General features: G+C 43.3%; 1 protein-coding gene across 6 annotated transcripts in view; it reads left to right on the top strand.

Annotated features, from left to right (window-relative positions):
* UNC93A (unc-93 homolog A (C. elegans)) overlaps positions 1-11,086 on the top strand; it is a 38,341-nt gene extending 27,255 nt beyond the window's left edge. For all 6 annotated transcript variants that reach the window (XM_015422173.1, XM_015422174.1, XM_015422172.1 and 3 more), the window contains exons 7-9: positions 2,745-2,880; positions 5,140-5,271; positions 10,505-11,086. In XM_015422173.1, the coding sequence (XP_015277659.1) occupies positions 2,745-2,880; positions 5,140-5,271; positions 10,505-10,764 (528 nt within the window). In that variant the 3' untranslated portion in view covers positions 10,765-11,086. The remainder of the gene's footprint in view (positions 1-2,744; positions 2,881-5,139; positions 5,272-10,504) is intronic.
* The last annotated feature ends 7,733 nt before the right edge of the window (positions 11,087-18,819 follow it).

Genomic DNA, 18,819 nt, shown 5'->3' with positions numbered 1-18,819 from the left:
ATTTCCTTGGCCCCCTTGAACCCTTTGGGGGTTTCCCATCCAGGGCCCCCCCCCCCCCAGAGCTGGCTCTGTCTAGCTCCCAAGAACTGAAGAGAGCAAGCTGGCCTTGGGGGGGGGGGTTAAAGTTATGGCACGCATAAAGGAGCCCTCTGCCATTGTGTTCCCACTGGCTGCTCCATTCCCAGCCACTGCGGTCCTTTCCTCTTCCCCCTGCACCAGTCATGGGAAGGTGGGGGGGGGAGGGAACGGCCTCTAGAAGGAACCCTCCCGGACCCCTTCCCTGCTTACCAAACCGACAATAGCCAGGACTCAGAATCGGCCTCCCACACTGTCCTGCAGGAATCAGGAGCCAATTGTAAACAGCCAACGAGTACTCACCACCTCACTGCAGGAGCCCCACCAACATTAGGCACTTTGCCGCTTTTCTCCTGAGCTCCCTATGGGTATGGAGCATAGACCCGTCGACCAGTCCCCCCTTCTGTACTGGGATGCAGGCGGTAGTCCTGTTGGTGCTGCTGTCCCCCAGGGTTCTCCCAGGTCTGTCAGCACCTTCCAAATACAGCCACTCTTCTCACACAGCTGGCAAGACAAAAGGGGGAGGGTTGAGGACAGAGTAAGCTATAAGCTACCTGTTCCTCTCTCTCTTTCTGATTTCTTCTTCTTTGTGTGACTAATGTGCTCTTTCTAGAGCACAGCCTGCAACGACCTGCTCGGGAGACAGGGCGGGAGAGACTGGGTTCCAGGGGACAAGCCCCTCGCCTCCGTGACTAAAGAGTCTGCCGGCCCTGCCTTCAGAGACGAGGAGCTATTCCCAGGAGTAAGGAGTCTAAAGGACTGCGCCACTCCTGGACCACCAGAGAATACATCATATTGGCTTGGAACCAGTGGAGCATTTCCACAGATGGAAGGATTTCTGCCCATGGAGCATGACTTTCTCGCCTTCCCCCTCCAGCTGCAGATCAAAATGGTAAAAGTTGCACTCTTCAGAAAGAAATCCTTCTGTCCATGGAAACACTCCAGTGGATTCAATGCAATAACCTGTTGTGTAGAAGTCTTACCATGTGGTACTCACTCCACAGTCCATAACTTCCAATTACCATCAGCCTAAAGAGCCACAAGGCTACTGTATCCCCTGCATACCACTCCAAACACACATGCAATAGTATAAGATGTAAGTAGAAAAGTAAGTAGAAAATGATAGCCTTTTTAATTACCACAGTACCCCTGTACATGTAGGAGTGTCCCTCCCAGCCCCACCACCGTTGAACCTTCGCAATCCCTTGTGTATCTGAAGTGAGAGGAAGGGCTTTCGGCATTTTCATGCTCTCCCCAGTATGAGGCACAGCAACCCAGAGGACAGCAAGCTGGCCTCAGAGAAAGGGGAGTAAAACCATCACCCCTCTGTGGCCAGTTTCTTCTTTTCCTGGGTGGCTGCCATGGTGATACTAGTTACGCTCGCTGTCCTCCTAGAGCGGCCCAGGTGCGGGGCTGAGACTTCAGAGGCGGCAGAGAAGGATAAGGGATTGTTGGAGAAGATTGGCTCTTACTTCCATCCCTGGCACAATGCCCACAGCTCAGGGAAGAGAGCTGCGTACTCATCTTCCTGTCCCACCACCAACAGCTGTTTCAAGGTGAAAGCCACCTGCCAACTACAAGCCCTATGGGGCCTTGTCCATGTTCTTATAACATGGGGTGGGTGCCACTCTGGGGAAGGGTGCCCAGAAGAGCCACAGGTGACATGTCCAAATGACACATGTGGCTCCCAAACCACTGAGTGACTATCACTGGTTTAAAATGTAGCATGGGGTGCACATCCTGAATGGTAACTTCTGACCTCCCTTTTGAATTTTTAGGGAACTAGTTAAAATACATTGCTGAATTATGTTGCATATCCACCAGAAGTGCCCTGCGGGGCTCACAACAATATATTCCAGTTAAGACAATACAAATCAAGGTAGTCAAATACAGAAACCATCCACAGCAACTAAAAACGAAAACTATATTTAAAACATCAGGTGCACTAAAAGAGTAGTCTCTAAAAACCAACAGCAACCAATTAAAATCATAAGGCAGCCAAAGGAGAAACAACAAATGGCGAAATAAAAAACCATATACCAAAAATTTAAAATGTACTAATCAATTATAAACTGGCTGATTATTTTTTTAGTGGAGCCTGGCACCAGAAAACAGCCAATGAAGCCACTGGGTACAAGTGTAAGGAAAGGGCATTCTGTATGTCTGAAGAAGCATGCCAAGGAAGAGTGACATGGGCTAGCTGGGTCAACAAATTCAGATCTGATGTATGTTCAGGGACAGTTAGCTTGGGATAACTGAGCATGAAAACTGACCCAAAATGCTTTTCTGTCTTCATGAGGCAGTTCTCGTCTCAGCTATAGTTTGGCACTAATGTTTGACTCTCTAGTCTTACTCTGTTTAAACTCGAAACACATCCTTTTCTGGTGCCAGTGAACTCAGAAAAAGAACCATGTGATACTTAACCACTCCCTTGCCACGGCTAAAATCAAGTAAATGATTTCTGCTCCTGTTCAATAGCAGGCTTCCCCAGGTCTACAGCAGCTTTTGCATTAGATAGCCTGTGCGAGGAATATCCAGACCCCTGTCTCAATTCCACCACTACTTCATCTGAATATTCACTCATCAGTACATCTTTAGCCTCAAAGGACAGAATCAAAGTCACTATCATGAATAATAATACTTTGCCTTTCTCTTTCTCTTCTCTCCAGTCCTATGTGACCTGTGCCCTTGGGATAGAATCTGTCGGCTATGTGATGATCTGCTTCTCAGCTACAAATTCACTCTGCTCGATGCTCTTTGGGAAGATTTCCCAGTACACAGGCAGAAAAGCTCTATTTGTACTGGGTATGTAAAGGCTAACTCAGGACCAAGGTCTCCTTTGTTATTTGGAATATTGGAATAGGTCTTTTGATACATTCATTTCAAACAGAGCCGCAGAGGTCCAAACATAATGGGAACAATGGTGGTTCACGCCTTGGAAATATTACTAACCCCCATGCCTTGTTTGTGTGGCCAGATAAGAGTCCTGGAGAAGTTGTATAGCATGTTAATTCTGACATCTCATCTCAAATTAAGAACCGTGATTTTCTTTCAATCCCAAGAGTTATCCCGTTATCTGCTCCAATTATCTTGGGGAGAACGAGTCTCCCCCCTCTCCATCTATCCATTGGCATCTCACACAGAGCCACAGCTAGGAAGCACTATGCCACATATTTACCTGCCCACCTTGGGAGTGGCGACTGACGGTAGAGCAGTTTAAATTGCCAACAAATCTCTTGTGAGACTATACCCCCTTCAGTGAGACTTAACCTCATTCCCTAATTTGGCCTCTAAGGTAAAGGTAAGGGTTTCCCTTGCTCGAAAGCTAGTCAAATCCAACTCTAGGGGGCGGTGCTCATCTCTGTTTCCAAGCCGAAGAGTCAGTGCTGTCCGAAGACATTTCCATGGTCATGTGGCCGGCATGACTAAATGCCAAGGTGCACAGAACACTGTTACCTTCTCACCGAAGTGGTACCTATTTATCTACTTGCAATTTCTTGCTTTCAAACTGCTAGATTGGCAGGAGCCGGGGCCAGAGATGGGAGTTCATTCTGTCATGCAACACTAGGGTCTCGAACTGTTGAACTACAGACCTTCCGGTCTGCGGCTCAACGTCTTAACCTCTGAGCCACCGCGGCTGCCTAATTTGACCTCTACCACTTCATAATTAGGCCCCTAGAGCTTCAGAATTCAACAGCTGCCTTTATATACTCAGCAACTCAATTGTGACAATACACACAAGGAGAGAGATATTTGAATATCTTTGTAGGAAGAGGTATTCCTCTCACTTTTAACTTGTTTTAGCTGTTGATTAAATTCTTGACTGTAAACGTATCTGAAGCTGAAATAAATTACCAGTTTTTCATTTCTGGATGAGTTTTCTCACTGCACTGAACTACAGCCACAAATCTTTCTGCTACATCCTCATAGCAGAATGTTCAATAATGGCTGCTAACAGGTCTATACACTTGCTAAGCTGCTGATCCAACCAGCTTCATAGAGGCAGGCAAGGAGGGCAGCCTGTGGGGACGCAGCACTTGTCAGATCATATCTATTGGGTTTGTATCTGCTTCTCTACTGGATTCTGTTCTCTTTGAACCTCCTGAGCTTCACGTCTAATATGATTTATGAGTAATGTTCCCAGCTAGATGTTCTAAAGAAAATTCAGTCTTGCTGAAATCAATCAGGGTTTTGCTATCTTCATCAGGTTTTTTTTTGGGGGGGGGGTTAGATCATATGTCAGCTCTAAACATAACAATGAGATATATTTGTTATAGTTCTGTCACTATTTATTATCCTATAGTAGCCTAGTCAACACTAATGAGACAATTCTGGAATAAATAGACTTTTATAACTACAACTACTATGGGTCCTGTTAATCAGAAGGGGTATTGGCCAGTGGTCTTTTTTCCTCATGACCTTAAAGTGGAAATATTGACACAAATCTGTGGTACATGTTGAGGTGAAGATGATTTTGCAATTATGTTTAGACCTTTTTTCCTGCCTGAGATAATGTTCTACTATGAAAAGCAGTGAGTTAAAATGCACTACAGCAGAAAGTTGCCAGGGGAATCACTTTCATCTTAGGGATGGGATTGTACTGTAAGAAACAGTTCCTACAGGATGACATGAAGGAGAGGTCTATCAGTGGCTATTAGCCATAACAGCTTAATGAACATTCTATGGATATAGACTGGATTTCAGAATACCAAGTGCCAGGAACAAACAAAAGGAGATGATCTTCTTCATGGCCAAGCAGCCCATGGTTGAGCTTCTCTTGGGATAGATCAAACCATCCTCCAAGAAGCCTTCCTATAGCCTAAGAGCACCTTAAGTTGGAGGAAGGCTGCTTAGGCTGGAGGAAGCCTTCAAACGTTGCTCAATGGAACGGCAGGATAAAGATGGGATCCACACCCTGCTTCCAGTGGTCTGTGGGCCATTACTGGAAACAGAACAATAGCCTATGGACCTTGGTCTGATACAACAATGCAATTCTTCTGCCATAAAATGGCCACCTTATAAATAACCTTTCTTGTTTTCTCTTGATTTTTCCTATTCCAACAGCGGCAATTATCCATCTTGCCTGTATAATAACACTACTGCTCTGGAAACCTAGCCCAGAGTATCTTGCTGTGTTCTTCATAATACCTGCACTCTGGGGTGTTTCTGATGCTGTCTGGCAAACACAAACCAATGGTAAGCCCTTATCACTGGGAGGGGACAACCCAATTGTATAAGTCTGTTTAGAATATATCCACTCAGTATTGGAAGCCTGAACCTCAGATAGGGAGGGGAGGGGAGAGGGAGGGGAGAGGGTTAAATCATAACTTTTTAACTGTTTGAGAGAGAACACAATAGTGAATAGTATTATGGATTTTAACACCTCGGCTTCTTTGGAAAACTATGCTTTTGTACATGAATTGTACAATGTATAATCCCTTTTTAACCAAACCTAAAATGCCTTTTCGACTTGTTATTGTGATCTGGCAGTTTGCATCTTTCATTCTGCCAGATCTTGGGGCAAGGGCTGTATTTACATATTTACAGACTTTCATGAACCTCAGGCCCCTGGGCTTCTGGGCTCCCTCCACCTCCTCCACCTCTTCTTGTGAACAGAGCCACAATTGAAGACTTCCTGCTTTGTGATGTCCAAAAGCGGGTACCTTAACAAACTGTGTGTGTCTTTTTCAAGAACAAGGATTATAAACCATGATCCAGCCTCACTGAGAATCACAGTTATTGTGAAAGAAAGAAAAACCAGTTTGTTAAGTTGCCTGGATATGCACAATAGAACAGACTGGAGTCCGTTCAAAGATTTCCCAAAATAAGAAGAATTCGGCAAACGGGGAAGAGAACCCAAGGGTCTAGGGCTCATTCACTTTATGAACAATTTGTTCATAATACTGAATCGAGCCTTGCAGTGCAATCCTAAGCAGAGTTACACCCTTCTAAGTCCATGGTAGTACATACTGGAGAAAAAATGCTTCCAAAGATAGTAAATTAAACTTTATAATACCATTAGTGTCTTATTTTGTTTCATTTTTGTTTCTATTTTCAAATCAAGCCTTTAAAGAACTGAATAACCTGTAAGGGACTAATACTAGTGGTTCTTTATTACTAATTAATACAAATTCAGAGGAATTAATGAGGAGCCTTAACACCATATATCAGTGTGTGTATGTGTATACACAGTGTATATTGCAATGCTGTAAGAGCAGTATCATAGATGCAACCCACAAAATTAGAGAACACTGCACTAAAAACAAAGCAAAATATAGAAAATAAAATAAAAATGGTGATCATGCTGATAATACTGAGAGGATGTTACAATCTTGATCTTCAAGTAACATAAATTATAAAGAACCAAATAAAATCTTAGAAGCAAAGTCAGAAGATATTGTAAATCCCCTGATTTATTCTGAGTTGTGTTCATGATCATTGATGGAAAATACTACCTGCATTATTCCTTTAATACTGACAGGTAGTATTTGTATGTGTATCATCTAGATCTGAAGAAAATTCTCAAACCCAGGTTGTGTTTTGAGAAATCAGAGGAAATATCTGATCATTATGAACTAATTAATATGTTTATTATCCAAGCGGTAGCAAAAGAAAAATAATAAACATATAAAAAGGTAAAGGTTCCTTTGCTCGAAAGCCAGTCGAGTCTGACTCTAGGGTTGCGGTGCTCATCTCTGTTTCAAAGCCGAAGAGCCAGCGCTGTCTGAAGACGTTTCCGTGGTCATGTGGCCAGCATGACTAAACACCAAGGCGCACGGAATGCTGTTACCTTCCCACCGAAGTGGTACCTATTTATCTACTTGCAATTTCTTGCTTTCGAACTGCTAGTTTGGCAGGAGCTAGAACTAGAGACGGGAGCTCACTCCATCATGCGGCAACTCGGGTCTTGAACTGCTGAACTACTGACCTTCCACAGACTGCAGTTCAGCGTCTTAACCACTTGAGCCACCGCATATATATAATATACATATAATACATACATATAAGTGTATATTAATAACATTGCATGAGAAAAAATGTAAAGGATTAAATTATTTTTTAAAACTAGGTATGTTCTCTGAGCTAGAACAATGCTAAGCTAATTTGCTGAATAAATATGTCATTGCTCGGTCTAGCAGTGTGAAAACCACAGCTTGCCCATAGCTGCCAATAGAGATTGCCCCACTAATAAGGATCACCTTAAATACTTTCTCACTCCCTGGGAACATCATGGTAACAGTCATCAAGTTTCACACAACAACAAAACTGAACCAAGCATTACATATCTAAAGACATGCTAAGAAATATTCCTTGGGCTAAAATGTCCTACACTCTGACCTGCTAGGGCTTTGTGATACACAAGGACAGAACACAAAACCCATCAGTCTGAGAATCACCGTTTTCCATCCATCTTGGAAGAGCCAGAAGGAGCAGTGAATAATTGCTCCGGTATTTGGTTGGAGGAGGAAGGGGGAAAGAGAATGGTGGTTCCAAGCACTGCCATTCAAAAACAGGCTGAAGGATTTATAAGGATAATGCATGCAGATAAATCAACATATATGCTCAGTTTGTATTGTTTGATAAATATAAACTGCAGAATTCACCTCTTCAGCATTGTCATTTGGGGGGGGGGTTTCATTTGTTATTTATAAAACTCTTCTAGAACAAATGTAGAGTCCAGTGACACCTTTAAGATCAACAAAGGTTTATTCAAGGTATGAGCTTTCATGTGCAAGGCACACTTTTTCAAATACATTGGAATGCTGTCAAGTCACTTTCTGACTCACGCAAGATAGGAGACTTAAAGTTTGCATGACTTAAAGTTTGTCATCATCTACCATTCCAGTGTATTTGAAAAAGTGTGCATGCACAGGAAAGCTCACACCTTGAATAAACCTTTGTTGGTCATAAAGGTGCCACTGGACTCTAAATTTGTTCTACACTTCAGAACAACACGGCTGGCCATCTGGAAAACTCTTTTAGACACAGAAATTTATCCAGCAGTCTTGATTATATTCTGTCGAAAGTCAACACTTGTTCTAGTAAACATTTATGTAGTCTGGTGTTTATGCAGCAGTGTTTACATTTCCTTCATGTCTCCCCTCTAGTCTCAAAATGTCATATCCCCAAATCTCCAGGGTCCTTGTTCTTGTGCCCCCCACAAAGGAATCCATAACAGTTTTTATCTTTAGCATAAGACTTGCTTCTATCCCATCAGAAAGCCCCCACAAAGTGTGTTGATGGGGTGTGATGAAGAGCTAAAAGTAGAAATGCTGAGCACAAGAAGAATGCCTGTCTAGCAAATCCTGGTTCCAGTGTCTTTGCTATACCCATATTTGTACTTACCATCCCCCTAACCCCTTGTTACCCCACTGAGTCCCTCTTGCAACCTACAGAACTGAAATCAGACAGGGAGGTCACAGAATAATGGGTGTATTGGATATTTTCAAAAATAATGTTGCTTGAATTTGGAGCATTTTCATTATTTTATGAATGGCTTTGTTCACATGCGATCTTATGAGTAAAGTTCTAGGTACTTTTGGATTATGCAACCAGTAAGGCTTGAGAAACTGGACTGAGTCATTTTGTGTGAGTAGTTCAGACTAAGAACTGCTTTCCTTCCTAAAATCTTATTGAGCTCTTAATTTAAGTACCAAACTCTAAAGATAATTTAGGGCACCGAATATTAAGCATCACTATTCAAATAATTATTTTAGGGAAATGCAATCTAATATTGTTCAAGAGCTCCTCCTAGAGTATACAAGGGGGAATGCATGAATCAGTCTGATTTTTTTTAGATTAATTTGGCTGTTTGTGCATACAAATATATGCTGGTATTCCAAAATATGTTGCATTGAAACTGTCTAATATCTTTGCGTTCTGTCTAAATGTTGCTCCTATAAAGACCACGTACAAATGTTGTGTTATAATCCTCACATTTGTATAAACAGAATTATTCAACAGCATGGAATCAAATTATTCAGAAGGCAAGAATAGAATTCCATCTTCTAGCAATTCTCTTTTAAAAGGATATTAATGCAGCCTGAACAATTTGAGAATTAGACAGGATGTCCTTTGAGCAGCCTCACCAATGTGCCATTTCTAACTACTAACATAACTGATAACACCAAATAAAAAAGGTGTGTGGGCCATGGGTCATCCAGAAAAACTAACCAGCCTTTATATATTGACTATTGCAGCTGAAATCATAGTTTATGACAACAGCATATGTTTTCACAGGCTAACAATGTGCATATGACTCATAAGTGGTTATAAGCATTTTTCACCATACCTAAGTATTCTGCTAGCACTGGCAAGTGGAAATTTGGCAGCAGAACATGTGAACAAATTTCATTGAAATATCTGAGGTGATATGATCTGTGATAATCCATTCATACAAACAGATCACCACATGATGCTGCAAATCTCCAGTGATAAACATGCATGTGAGAACCAATTCTGAGGATCCAGACCACTTGCACTCATGGGTTATCACCCGTGTTGTGTGATTCAGCTGCCTGCATTGCTTTCTACAAGCTATGAAAGGAAGCACAGAGATATTTAGGCTCATACAGTATTGAAGGAATGGAAGTTTCCCATCAAGAACAGACAGACCTTCTAGGCTCTGCCCCAGCTGCCAGGAATGGGAATATAGTTAAGCTGCAGCAGCACAAATCATTAATCACTTCTCTACCATTTAAACTATTCCATAGAATGCTATAATGAGGCAGCCTGAACTTGAAATGGAAATTAGCAACACTTAATATTTTTAAATGGAGATATAGTGACTCCATTTCTTACATGTTTCTCTGGAAGACAGGATGTATACCTGTTGTTAGGTGCGCCTCAGTCACCTGAGGTAAGAGAAGTCCTTAGGCAACGCTGCAGAGAGCACTTGAGACTTATGGAAACTCTGTATTTTTTTTTACAAACATGCAAGTCAAGCACAGCAGAAACAAACACACTTCTATAGTAGAGAATGCAACCTCTCATTCCCCTTGAAGTACCACAAAACAATGACATGGACCTCCAGATTGCTATCAGAATTGCTAAACTCTTGGCTCAAAACGATCAGCCCTTTGCCACTGAGCTGAAATTCAAAACAGCACCAACACCATTTCCTCTACCCCTCCCACCAGCTGAAGGCTATGAAAGGCAATGAAAAGAGATTTCCAGCATGGAAGGTTGTTTTGTTCCAAGTCCTTACTAGTTACCTGGTGATAGGTCCATTCAGGTAATCAAGACAGTCAAACTATAAGAGCTAGATAGATTGGATGAGATTAGATTTAAGCATAGACATTCCAAACCACCACCTAGTCAGCATGATCTCACCAAGAAAGAGTTTAATTGCATCAATAAGTGTAAGATTTAGGCCTCAAATATCATATTTTACCATGTTTTTCTTTTCTTTTCTTTTCTTTTTTTACAGCTCTCTATGGAGTTTTATTTGAAAAGCACAAGGAAGCTGCATTTGCTAATTATCGCCTGTGGGAATCACTGGGATTTGTCATCGCCTTTGGCTACAGCACTTTCTTACAGGTCTACATCAAACTGTATATTGTCTTGGCTGTGCTGGTGGTGGCCGTTGTCTTATATGGAATAGTTGAGTACCTGGAATCCAAGACTTCCAACACTACCAATAAGGAGCCAATCAAATCCCCACAAGACCTTAAGGATACAAACATGTAAGGCTCAGTGTTGTCCCACTACTAATCCCAGTTTTTGTGCATGGATTTTCTTCGGCTACCAGTGATAGGGCTGATGTCAATAGGAGCAGTGCACTACAGGACTGGGGCCCCAGGAAGGCTTTTCTAAAGGCTCAGTACTGAGGACAAATAGAAAGGAACCAATCTCACAACTGATGCAATAATACAAGCTGCTTTTCCCATAAGATTTTAAAACATAACAGACCGTATCCATGCAGAGTTACTCCTTTTGCTTCTCATGACAAAATTGTATTTAATTTGTGTATAGTTTTTGTTTATCTTTGGGGGGGTCATTAAATTTGTTCTTTACTAACACTTCTATCTATGTAGCAAACAGTTTGAAAGCATACCACTTCCCTTATTAGAATCAAAAGAAGCAAATACTGTTTTCCCCCACACAAGGTTCCTGGGTGACATGCCACATTTCCAAGAAGATAGGTTTGTATGATATGATGTACCATTTAGTGTTGATACTTAGTTATGAACAACAGAACAACATCAGAAAATTCTTGCTGGGTCGAACCAGTGGCCCATCTAGTCAACCATCCTGTCTCACACAGTGGCCAGTCAGTTATTCTAGAGGGCCAACAGCGTGGTATAGAGGTCCAGGCACTCCACCGCTGTTGTATCCTGTCCCTGGTATTCAGAAGTTTACTGCCTCTGAATATGAAGATTCCATTCCATCACCATGGCTAGTAGTCACTAACGGACTTTTACAGTCATCTATCCCTGTGGCATCCTCTGGCAGCAAACTCCACATTTTAATCATTTCTTGAGTACTTCCTTTTATCCACTGTCCATCAATTTCAATGGGTACCCTCAAGTTCTAGTATTTGGGGAGGGGAAGAGAAACGTCTCTTTATCAACTCCCTCTACTCCTGGAGCTCTTGGCAGTCAGCCTTAGTTTTCACCATCCTGAATAATTTTGTCTCATTGGCAAACCACTACACTGCTCACCAACGAGTTCCAACTCATTTATGAACAAATGTAATAGCATGGACCCAAAAATGATCCTTGTGGGAGGCTACTGCTCACTTCCCTCCATTCAGAGAGCTATCCATTTTTTCCCTACTCTCTGCTTCCTGTCGTCTAACCAATTTTTAACCCAGATGAGGACCCGTCCTCTTATCCCATGACTACTAAGCTTATTCAGGAGTCATTGATGAGGTACCTTGTCAAAAGCATTTTGGAAGTTTATAATGCACACTGGATCATCGTTATATACATGCTTGTTCACTTTCTTCAAATAACTCTCAAAAGCTGGTGATACGGAGCTTCCCTTTGCAGAAGCAATGCTGATTTTCTCTCAGCTGGGTCAGTTATCATCTGCTTCAACATGTTTAGATTCAAAGGCTGTAGTTCAGGGAGTCTGTTGCAATAAAACTAGCATTCCCAAAACACCTATGGCTTGGATCCTAAGAACAGTTCTAAGAACATAAGAAGTTATAAGAACATACAAAGTGCCCTGCTGGCTCAAACCAGTGGTCCATCTAGTCCAGCTTCCTGTTTCACATACTGGCCAAACATTTACCCTGGAAGGCAGGTAAATAGAATACCGAAGCCAAGGCCATCCCCTGGTGTTGTTCCATAGCACTGGCAATCAGAAGTATAGTGACTCTGGATGTAGAGGTTCCCTTTAGTCACCAGCTCCTCTGATGAAATGGCTATTCCATCAGTGGAGGAGGGGAGGGAGATTTTTGCTGATTCCTCTCTTACTGTTTCAGATTCCCAGTTTGCCTCCCACACTAACCCACAGGACCACAGTTTCATGAGGCACAGAAGACTGCAGTGAGAAGGGGAGGTGGGGAAGTTCCACTAGTGCCTTCCTTGACTCCACTCCCACTGCTTAGAATCCAAGACTCTGTATCCATAGAAATTCAATTTGCATTTCACATGGTTATACAGCCTGATCTGGAGATCCATGCATGTTTCCAAGGATTTATAGCATTTGTGTCTTGCAGTTCTAAGAACTGCATATCGATGTCCCAAGGAGTTTCCCAATCATGTACAGAAGCAAAAGGGTATAGCATGCTTCATATGGAATTACCGATACATCAAGTACTTTCAGTTCAGGCCATTCTGGTTATTTTGGTCATGATTTTTTGCTCATCCCCTATTCATTTCAGTGAAGGAGTGCATTTCTTTGTATATGCACACTGAAGGGCTGATTATGAGAACTTCACAGCAATGCCTGTCCTTAGATCTTTTTGCACTACACAATGGCTACATACCTGAAAAGTACATCTTCTCCTGCCTGCCAGTTAGATGAAAGTGTTAAAGGACTTGAAAGGAGATAAAGAATCAAAGTGCCCAGTTATGGAGTGTCTCTCAAGGGCAGCAAACAAAAGAGATAGTAACCAGCTGAATATCCTGCCACAGAAATCTAAACTAAATGAGGAATCCGCTATAGGGGAAGTAGTTCAGCTACACAAGTGCATGGAAAACATAAAGCAACACTAATTTTGTATTTCCATTAATGCTCCATAAGAACATAAAAATGCAGATTTCGTTTTTTGTTTGCTTTGATGTCTACTACAAGTACAGTGTAGTGTTGCAGTAAGACTGGGGAGGCCCAGGTTCATGTCCCTGCTTGTCATGAAACATACTGGGTGACCCTGCATAAACACCAGGACTTGCTTTCATATTTTTAACTGGTTTTTTTATATTTAATAAAAAAAGAAAGAAAGAAAGAAAAAAACATACTGGGTGACTCTGGACCAGTCATTCTTTCTCAGCATTACCTACCTGACAAGGTTGCTATGAAGATAAAATGGAAGAGGGGGGAACCATTCACACCACCCTGCACTCTCTGGAGGAAGGGCAGGATAACAACACACTCAGTAAATAAAATACTCATTACTTGCAGGGCCAGCCCAAAACACGTTAGTGCACTTGATGGTCCATGTTCTATATCCCAAGATCTTTGCAATACCACTGCAGATATTAAGGAACCAATTGTAGGTAATGTACATTCACAAAAAAAATCTATGGAAAGAAAAAGGAAACAGAGAAATTGTGCCATAGTACATAGGGACACTGCCAGCCTAGCAGTTCGAAAGCAAGAAATTGCAAGTAGATAAATAGGTACCACTTTGGTGGGAAGGTAACAACATTCTGTGAGCCTTGGCGTCTAGTAATGCTGGCCACAATACCACGGAGACGTCTTTGAACAGCGCTGGCTCTTCGACTTGGAAACGGAGATGAGCACCGCAACCCTGGAGTCAGATTTGACTGGCTTTTGAGCAAGGGAAACCTTTACCTTTACCTACATAGGGACAAACAATGCACAGGAGTGACATTCTATGTAGCACCATGAATTTAGTCACTGTGGAACAGTAGGGGAACTATAGAGGATGAAACAATCTACAAGGCTACAGAATCTTGTCCCTTGAGATTTTAAACTACTGAGAGATTTCTGCCCTAAGGGTCATCACACAACATTGCTTCCCATACTACGTACTCTAATGTAAGCTTTTTTCCCTCCCAAAAGAAAGATGCATGGAAAACCTCTCATTGGCATTAAATATGTGCATGGTTATGAGAAAGACAGAATATAGGATCTTTTGAGTCCTTAGTGGTTAAGACGCTGAACTGTAGGCTGTGGAAGGTCAGTAGTTCAGCAGTTCGAGACCCGAGTTGCCGCATGACGGAGTGAGTTCCTGTCTCTAGTTCCAGCTCCTGCCAACCTAGCAGTTCGAAAGCAAGAACTTGCAAGTAGATAAATAGGTACCACTTCGGTGGGAAGGTAACAGCGTTCCGTGCGCCTTGGTGTTTAGTCATGCTGGACACATGACCATGGAAACGTCTTCGGACAGCGCTGGCTCTTCAGCTTTGAAACGGAGATGAGCACCGCAGCCCTAGAGTCGGACTCGCCTGGCTTTCGAGCAAGGGAACCTTTAGGGAAAAATATGTTGAACAATCATTGCGCTGGAACATGACTAAAAGAGCCATACAAGGGAATCATGGTTAGAAAACAGGAATGAAAGGCTCACAGTAAAGAATGTATACTAAGAGCATGTAAGGAACAGACTGGGACAAGAGCCTTACAAAGAGGGTCGAGATTCAAATCAGTAGCAAAAGAAGGGAGGGGCAGCAAGGTAGGCTGGAAGGGGTTTAAGGGGGACCTATTGCCCACTTTGCTGTAGATATTGATCAAGGAGTGGCTTTGTAAAGGTTCTTTGTGAACATAAATGACAGCCAGTTTAACAAACCACCATTCTGCAAGCGTAAGCAAGGTGATGTGAACGGAGTTGCAAGGGAACTGCTTTAACACCGTCCTTATCCTATGCTGCTTTTGCAATGATTGAAAACCATAGCCAGCTGACTTTGCTGAAGGCTCACTTTGGTTCTTTAATATTCTGCTGTTGCCCATCCTAGAATCAGGCTACACTGATGTAGCGTCTTCCCACAGGATTTGTGTACTCCACTTGGGGCTATGTTACAAATGTTACTAGATCAGCACATGACTAGACCCCAAGCTGCTTCTGTACATACAAATCACTATTTATCCACAGGAACTGCAGGCCAAACACCTTTAGACTGCTTCCACACACACAAACACAAAAATAGACTGCTTCCACATGGAGGTTATTCTCTGACCAAACTGGGAAAAAATTTTTGAAGCACCCACACAGTATCGTGGTTCAATCATGCTCCAGTCATTGTTTCCCTGTATGTGCATATGTATATGTTTAATGTTTTCATGCCTCGTTGTTCATCACCTTAGAGACCCTATTTTGGTGGAAAGGCAGCCAATAATTTTTAAAAAATAAATAATCCTTCCATCGGTCAGATCCTCACAGCTACCATGCCACTGGCAGGCCTCTTGGGGGGGAGTGTCGCTTTTTAACATTAGCCATTGCTATAGCACTACAGCAATTACCACTTTAAAAAAAAGTCATCCAAAAGCCCTAGGGTGGCGAGGCAGGGGAAATGACCGCTGACAGGAAAGTGTGCATAAAATTCCCATGCTGCAGCTCTGTTTCCATGTACTGTGGCAATGAATGCAGAATGGAGAATCCTCATTGTGTGGCTGCAGCTTGAATTGCTGGAATGAAAAGTGACCCTGAACAAGAAGCAAAGGCTTAAGGGTTAGACCTGATCTCTGGGCCACGAACACATAACACTGTTAGAATGGTTTTATTCCAGGGTACGGTGGATTGGTCCTTGCCATTGTTGTCTATACAGGCCCCAACAGAATCCGAGAGCCTTTGCACACATGCCCCCCCCCCCAAGCTTCTCTGTTCAAGCAACAACATGACCACAGGGATGAGGTGTGTTTCCCTGAATGTGGGAACAGATTGCATAATGCATTAGATAGTCTGAGAAGGAAATAAAAAAGACTGTCAGAATTGACTCAGAGAAAGAGGAAAAAGAACAGGGAAGCTGAAAGCTCTTGTGAAAATAAAAGCACAGGCCTTTGTTCCCAAGATTCTGTTTTGCATTGCTAGGCAACCCTGCCTCAGTCCTTGTGGTCTGCTTGCCCTTTGCAACATCCAGGCAAGAAGAAGGCGACTGTGCTGATTGTGGCTTTTTGAACCTTCAGAAGGCAGCAAAAGCACAAGCTGATACCTTCACCCTGAGGCTGAATGCTGCTGAATGCGTTGCCTTGATGAACAGGAGGGTAATTGCTATGCTCAAAGAGCAGCCGTACCACAGCAAGGAAGCTCCCAAGGGAAAGGTAGGTGAATATTTTTGCATTGAAGACTATAGATCCTAGTTTCCTTGAGGAAGAGGGAGGACCAGAAAAACTGAACAGAGAATATACATCTCAAAGAGGCTTGGGGGTTTGAGTGAAGGCTTTGGGTTAAATTTCAGCTCTCTCCTGAATTTGTTCCGTGGCTATATATGCAAGACACAGTCTCAGCACCAGCACCAGCCTGAGTGCCAGCAATGTAGGGAACCTGGAATATCATTTGGAGCTGGGGTATGGTAGAAAAGTAGCATGGACATTTTAAAATAGAAATCAGCACCTGGAAGGCACAAGGTCAAATTTGGCCAATCCTACAGAAAAGAGCAGCGAATAGTACAGGTGGCCAAGAGGACTCCCTCTACTCTTCAAAATGGTACTTTCATAAATGTAATTATTGGTCAGGGTTAAAGTATAACTGTGCCCTACTGCACAATGGAGAACCTGCAAGGACTTGTGATAGGCACCCATTTCCCCCTGGCCTACTTTCCCCACACTATTTCCTTTTCCCCTCCACCTGGCAACCCTCATATCCTCAACCTTCTCTGCTTCCTTCTGTCCCTTCCTACCCACTCACCAACCTAACTTTTATCTGCTCCACCATCTTCAGCTATATTGATTATTTACTTACTTACTTTATAGCCCACCTTTCTCCACAATGGAGACTCAAAGTACCTTTCTTCATTCTCCTCTCCTCCGTTTTATTCTCAGAACAACCCTGTGAGCAGTGGCAGACTGGGAGGGGGAAATCTGGGAAACCAGCTAAGGTTGCCAACTCTGGGTTGGGAAATATCTGGAGATTTTGGGGGCGGAGCCTGAGGAGGGTGGGGTTTGGGGAGGGACTTTATCAGGGTATTAATGCCATGGAGTCCACCCTCCAAAGCAGCCATTTTCTCCAGGGGAACTGATCTCTCTTGTCTGGAGATCAGTTGTCATGGGAGATTTCCAGTCCCCACCTGGAGGATGGAAACCCTAGCAACAGCCTTCCTCCCCCCCCCCCGGGGTCCCTCCTCCTGCCTGCCTTGGCCCCATCCCCAAAGGATGGAACAAGAAAGGAAATAACGGTCTGTTTCACTTTGCCCCTCCCTCCCAAAGTGGGAGTGGAAGGAGGGAGAAAGTGGCAGCCTGTCTAACCAATTGCCTGAGTGCTGCTTTCCTCCCCTCAGGCAGGTCTCAGGCAAGCTAGGGGCTGCTTCACTCCTCTCACTCGGACCAGGCACTGCCTCTCTCATCTTGGCTGAGCACCTCCCTCACTTCACCCAAGGCTTGGCCAGGCCAAGCCAGGCACTGCCCTCTGCCTGCCTCACGTGGGGCTGGAGTTGCCAGGCACCTCCCTCTGCCCTATGTTGCCTTGCCTTGTGTGACACTCAGCCAGGCTGGGTGTTGCCCTCTGCCTTACCTCACCTCACAGCGCAGGGCTCAGCCAAGCCCTATGTCTTGTCTGGCCTCGCCTTCTGTAATGTATCCATCCCAGACCATGTGCGTGGCCATTTCACCACGCGGTCATGCGAAGCAGCCGAGCTTCGCTCGCAGTAACAATGGGACAAGCGGATCCTAGCCGGCGCCTATCAGCAGGCTAGGCTCCCGGCCAAGAGCCTATGGAACTCTCGGCCACTGTAATTTTTTTTAAAATTTATTGAATAACAAAACATATACAGATATTGATTTAGAAATTTAAAATTATTTTAAAAATGACTCTGACTATAGTGTCTCTCAGGCCCTCTGGGATGCAATGAAGGCATTGGTCAGAGGGAAGTACATTGCAATTGCTTCAATCTTCTGTGGAGACCTCCCCTCTAATGCCCACTGTCTTTGCGAGGCTGCCGGTGAGCTGTTGAAAGGGGGGGGTGTCACTTATTCTTCAGCCCATTCATAATTAGCTTAGTGGATGCGGCCTACTGGCTACCCCTGTTACCAATAGATTAGTCCGTCAGCCAAACAATAGCCCTTCATATTTTGGTTTCCTTATTTGTTCCCAGTCAAATTTGTCTATGTTCATTTTCTCTAATACGGGGTACCATTTATCCATAGGGTTAAGCAGCTGATGTTCAGCATCTTTGTTACTTGTCCAGAACGAGATTTTCTCTTGTAAGAAAAAAACCCAGACTTTGTGCAGCCATTGTTGCATCGTTGGAGTGGAGTCTGCTTTCCATTTGCTTGCTAATAGACTCAGCCACTGTAAATAGCCAATCACTTGTGTGTGGGGGTGTTTTGGGTGCGGGGTTGTTGCACATATAAACCAGCCTGCGAGCTAGTCAGTTTGTCTTGTTCTGAGCTGAAATAAAGTATGAGAGCTGAAATCACTTGGAAGTCTCAGTATTTTTCACTTTCTGTAAAGCTTGGCTGGGC

The sequence above is a fragment of the Gekko japonicus genome, unplaced genomic scaffold (genome assembly GCF_001447785.1).
Source record: "Gekko japonicus isolate JY-2015 unplaced genomic scaffold, Gekko_japonicus_V1.1 scaffold347, whole genome shotgun sequence".
NCBI classification, from domain to species: Eukaryota; Metazoa; Chordata; class Lepidosauria; order Squamata; family Gekkonidae; genus Gekko; species Gekko japonicus.
Note: the sequence above shows the minus strand (reverse complement) of the source record. Positions and strands in the feature narration are given on the sequence as shown.